The 4,939-nt window shown below is 47.3% G+C and overlaps 1 protein-coding gene and 1 long non-coding RNA gene across 2 annotated transcripts; both read left to right on the top strand.

Moving 5' to 3' along the window:
* Positions 1 to 24: 24 nt before the first annotated feature.
* LOC121813961 lies at positions 25 to 1,574 on the top strand. Its single transcript, XR_006053988.1, has 2 exons — positions 25 to 1,192; positions 1,264 to 1,574. It is a non-coding gene; the product is annotated as an uncharacterized LOC121813961 (long non-coding RNA).
* Positions 1,575 to 1,807: 233 nt separating this feature from the next.
* LOC102310049 (gonadotropin-releasing hormone II receptor-like) lies at positions 1,808 to 4,871 on the top strand (the record flags this gene model as incomplete). The annotated part of the gene is given in 2 exon segments (NM_001319871.1): positions 1,808 to 1,914; positions 4,340 to 4,871. A coding segment is annotated over 1 exon segment (531 nt), but the record flags the coding sequence as incomplete, so codon positions are not given.
* Positions 4,872 to 4,939: the final 68 nt, after the last annotated feature.

Below are 4,939 nucleotides of genomic sequence, written 5' to 3'. Positions count from 1 at the left end.
TTATGCTGCAATAGACGTAGGCTGCCGGGGATTCCCATGATGCACTGGGTGTTTCTTCTTCACTCACTATGTGTTTATTGACCACTCTGCACTGAATCATTTGGCTCTCTTCCACGGCGTGTCTTTGTGTCGTCTTCCTCCTCTCACCCCCACCTTCCCTGAGCCTGGTTCAGCCGGAGGTTTCTTCCTGTTAAAAGGGAGTTTTTCCTTCCCACTGTTGCCAAAGAGCTGCTCATAGGGGGTCATATGATTGCTGGGTGTTACTCTGTGTTATTGTAGGCTACACCTTACAATACAAAGCATCTTGAGGTGACCGCTGTGATTTGAATTGAAATTGAGGTTGATGAAGAGCCGGGGTGCACCTGTTGCCTTGAGTCAGATTTATAAAGGTGTGCACAAACATGTTGTCTGATGTCTGTCTGCACCTGAACACCACAGGAAGAGGGAGGCAGGCTGTCACTGCCGGAGTCAGTTCAGAGCTGAAGCTGTGTGAGGACGAAGAGAAGCTATTTAAAGCTTCACAGTCACCGTGAATAATAAGGAGCCTGATGAATTATTCACTTTGTACCCATGAATATATTTATATGTGAAAGCATGTGCACAGCTGCAGTGAGGTCTACGTGAGGTTATTATTCCATCTGCAGCGATCTAAATTTGGAGCTGCACTTCCCGTTCAGGGACCTCCGGGCGTCTCCGTGAGCAAACAGCAGCAGAGTCTGAAAGCCTCCTGCTGATTGGATCAGAGAGAGCAGGCAGACCGATGCAGGCGGGAGTTCTGTGTGAGTGAGCTGCTGAGGATGGCGCCGGCTTCCTCACTGTGCTGTCGGTCGAACAGGGCTGGCTTTAAAAAATTTATTTTAATTTGAATAATGCAATATTGATTCATTAAATCCTGAACCGGCCTGGCTCTGCTGAAGGTTTCTTCCTGTTATAAGGGGTTTTTTCCTTCCCCCTGTCACCAAAGTGCTTGCTCACAGGGGCTGTTGCGGTTTCTCTGTATTATTGTAGGTGTTTACAGGATTGGGGCGACTACTGATATGAATGAAGCTGAATTGAACTGAAACCTAATTGGGCAATCACCTCGTCAAACAGGTGTGCTTTGCTTTAAATGCGACAGGAAGTGGAACTGATAACGTACCTGTGTGTTTCCAGGTGAGTTGTGGTTGGACAGAGGGAATCCTCGCACTGACAGGTGACACATCCATTAATCAAACTTGATTAATCAATTTTTTAAAAGTCAATAAATAAACCTTTTTTTTCTAGCAATGCTTCACTGGCTCAGGACAGTGAGGCCCCGCCCAGCAGCCCAGGTGACATCAGAGAGCAGTCCTCCCTTGTGTCCAGTTGGAGGTCTCAGTTTTGTTTGCTGATGTAAGCTCTCCTGATTGGACAGTCGGTAATCGGAGAGGACCTGTCAGCGTCACTGAAGTCCTTAGAGCTTCAGTCAGCTAATGCTGCAGCGTTGCCGTGGCTCAGACTGAGAATCAGAGCTGAGCCATCACATTGTGCTGCTCACTCTGACCCGAGACTCTGACAACAGAAAACCTAAAAAGAAATAAAAACACACAACCAGCCGTCTGTCTCCAGCCAGAATTCTTTGGACTGTTTTTCTGTGTAAAACATTTATTATTTAATTGTAATTAAATTATTAGTGATGAAACTATTGAAACAGTGATTTTTGACTCAGCAGGAAGCACACACACACACACAGGGCTGTAGCTCCTCCCCCTCCTCCTCCTCGCTGCAGCCTGTCTGAGTCTCAGTGGTTCTCTTCATTGCTGCAGCTGAGGATCAGGATCAGAGACGGTTCTCTGGGTTCTGCTGTGCTGGAGTGCAGGAAGAACATGAGGAGGAGAGGAGGAGAACAGAGGAGTCCGACCTGAGGCGGAGAAGCGATCCATAGCTGCTGAGCAGGTAGAAACAAACCCTTTCACAATAAAAGCCTCAGTGAAGGTGCTTTGATGTGATTGTGAACTGAGCTTGGTCTGTTGCTTAGCTCTCTGATCAAACTCAACCTGATCACATCATCCTGAGGGGCGGGGCTAACCTGTTGAAGGATCATTTGACAGCAATGAGCCCAGAACAGCTGTTTGATGATGTCATCTTGTTATTTCCTGTTTTATTTCTAACACTGCAGAGAGGAGACACCCTTCTTTTTCTTTGAGCAGGTCAGCTTGAGCTGCAGGTAAAAGGTGGATGTGTGGCGGGAATTAGAAGCTGGGACTAATTTGCATATTCAAAACGGAGGTGAAGTAAGAGGGGCTGGATTTGATGGCGTAGAAGAAGAACTTTAACAGGAAGTTTGTGCTCTAGTTCACCATTGTCGCCCCTGGCGTGAAACACGGCGGTGCAGGTTGTTGGTGATTGTTCACCTCCATCGTCTGGACTGAGTGAGCAGCTCGAGCTGTACAGGACTGTCACCATAGTGTGTGTGCATAGGCGTCATCTCACTTCACTGTACTCTTTACAATACTAAGGACCTTCAGGCGACTGGTCAGTGCTGAAGGTCAGGTGCTCTGAATCACATGTTTATGGAGACTTGGTTTAGTTAACAGGTTGTATTCACTCACACATACACTCACTCACACATACACGTGCGCGCACACACACACACACACACACACACACACACACACACACACACACACACTCTCTCGTTCATTGTTCAACACACTGATATTTCCCACCCAGCCCTCTGATTGGTGAAGGCTCTGCCTCTCTAGCATCAGACACAAACACGCTGGCCAAGGAGCTCAGCCAGTCAGACGTAGGAGGCGGAGTCTGAACCTCTGCAGTGACAGAGGTGAAGGTTGCCAAGGTAATATAATGAACACCCACAAACACACACACACTGATCCTGGAGCTAAAATTAGCTGCAGACCTCTGAGCTGTAACCTGACCTGTGTGTGTGTGTGTGTGTGTGTGTGTGTGTGTGTGTGTGTGTGTGTGTGTTTTCCTATCTCAGGGGGACCAAAATCCAGGTCCCCACAAGTTAAAGGCATTTTTCACACTCAAAATATGGTTTTAGCGTCAGGGTTACAATTGGGTTATGGTTGTGCGCCCCAGGGTGGCTGTGTAGCTTGCCGTCACCAGTGTGTGAATGGGTGGATGACTGAATGTGTAAAGCACCATACAGGCCATTTACCATTTTTATGGTTAGGTTTACGGTTAGGATAAGCAGCTAGGGAAAGCATTGTGTCAATGGAATATCCCCACTAGGATAGCAACATCTGATGTGTGTGTGTGACGGTGACAGTAGTGACGGGCAGCAGACGTCACACCGTGAACAACAAGGGGAAATGGGACACACGTGGTGCTGAAACACATGTGAAGGACCAGATGTGTTTCTCTTAGAGACAGTTTTCATATGGTCATATTTACCATTAGACTGCATCCACTCAGAGAGCACATTCGCCTCCATCTACCTGTGAGCATCATCTGCTGACAGCAGCCCAGACAGGTTTCAGCTGCTTCTCCATCAGAAGCCTGAAGGTTCATTCCACCAATCAGTTGAAAACATTCCCTATTGTCTGGGATTTATCATCTGCATTATTGATCGCTGATTGGTTCTTTTTAATGCACCAACACTTAAAGGCCTTGGGCTTCCTGCTGGAGCTATTTTTATCTTTAACAGGTGAACCTGAGTCAACTGACTCCCCAGTTACCATGGTAACCCCATCCCCTTCTCCTCAGCCTTTAGGGAGATTCTTATCTGTGACAGATAGGAAGTCTATTACACAATAAGAGCTGTTGGACTACAGGTTGGTAGACAAAGAGAGAAACAGACAGGTGATCTGCAATATCCAATCAAAGGTCAGCAAGTGAATCATCTTCTGTGACTTAGGAACAGATTAAACCTAAAGAAAACACCTGTACACCAAGTCTCTGTGTCTCCGCAAACTGAGGTTCAGTGACCCCCAGAAGCCTCGCATCACAATGCAGAGAAGGTCCACTGGTTATAAGATACAGAAGAAGAAGAACATCCCAAACGATAACATGAAGGAGAACATACTAGTGTGACCCCAGGAAAACATTTTAACTGTCAGACAACCCTGAGGGCACAGGTACACAAATGTACCTGCTATGAATGCTCAGCGTCCAATGAATACGCTGCTTAATGACTAAAAGAAAATGGGTATAAGAAGGTTTTTGCTAAGCTAACAGTTTCAGATTGCTTTTATAGCTTGTGCTAAGGTAAGCTAACAGTTTGTACCTGCTGCTAGTGTTTGTGCTAAGTTAACCCTACCTCCTAAAACTTACTAACTGAAAACAGTTAGTAATTTTTAAGAATGTGATTGTGATTCTAAAACTTCATTTTCATTTTTCTTCTTCTGTACAGGATGGCAGGTAACTGGTCCATCCTGAGGTTGTCTTTACCCCCCACCAGTTCTACAGCCACTACCCTTCACAACACCTCCCAGTACCCTCCTCTACCAGACTGGGAGGCTCCCAGCTTCACCCGGGCTGCTCAGTTCCGAGTTGGAGCCACCTTTGTCCTCTTCTTGTTTGCTGCCTGCAGTAATCTTGCCCTATTGGTCAGTGTGTGGCGAGGGCAGCGTTTGGCATCTCACCTGCGCCCATTAATGCTGAGCCTGGCATCAGCCGACCTGATGATGACATTTGTGGTGATGCCTCTGGATGCAGTGTGGAACATGACAGTGCAGTGGTATGGTGGTGATGCGCTCTGCAAGCTGCTCTGCTTCCTGAAGCTGTTTGCCATGCACGCCTCTGCCTTCATCCTTGTTGTCATCAGCCTAGATCGCCAGCATGCGATTCTGCACCCACTGGATGCTCTGAGTGCGCACAGCAGGAACCGACGCATGTTGCTACTGGCTTGGACCCTCAGCATTCTGCTTGCATCACCACAGGTAACTGTGGGCAGAGGTAACTGTGAGCAGAGGTAACTGTGAGCAGAGGTAACTGTGAGCAGAGGTAACTG

Source organism: Haplochromis burtoni, unplaced genomic scaffold, assembly GCF_018398535.1.
Source record: "Haplochromis burtoni strain Fernald_Lab_line unplaced genomic scaffold, NCSU_Asbu1 Contig_4007, whole genome shotgun sequence".
Classification (NCBI taxonomy): domain Eukaryota; kingdom Metazoa; phylum Chordata; class Actinopteri; order Cichliformes; family Cichlidae; genus Haplochromis; species Haplochromis burtoni.
This window is presented reverse-complemented; position numbering and strand designations above follow the sequence as displayed.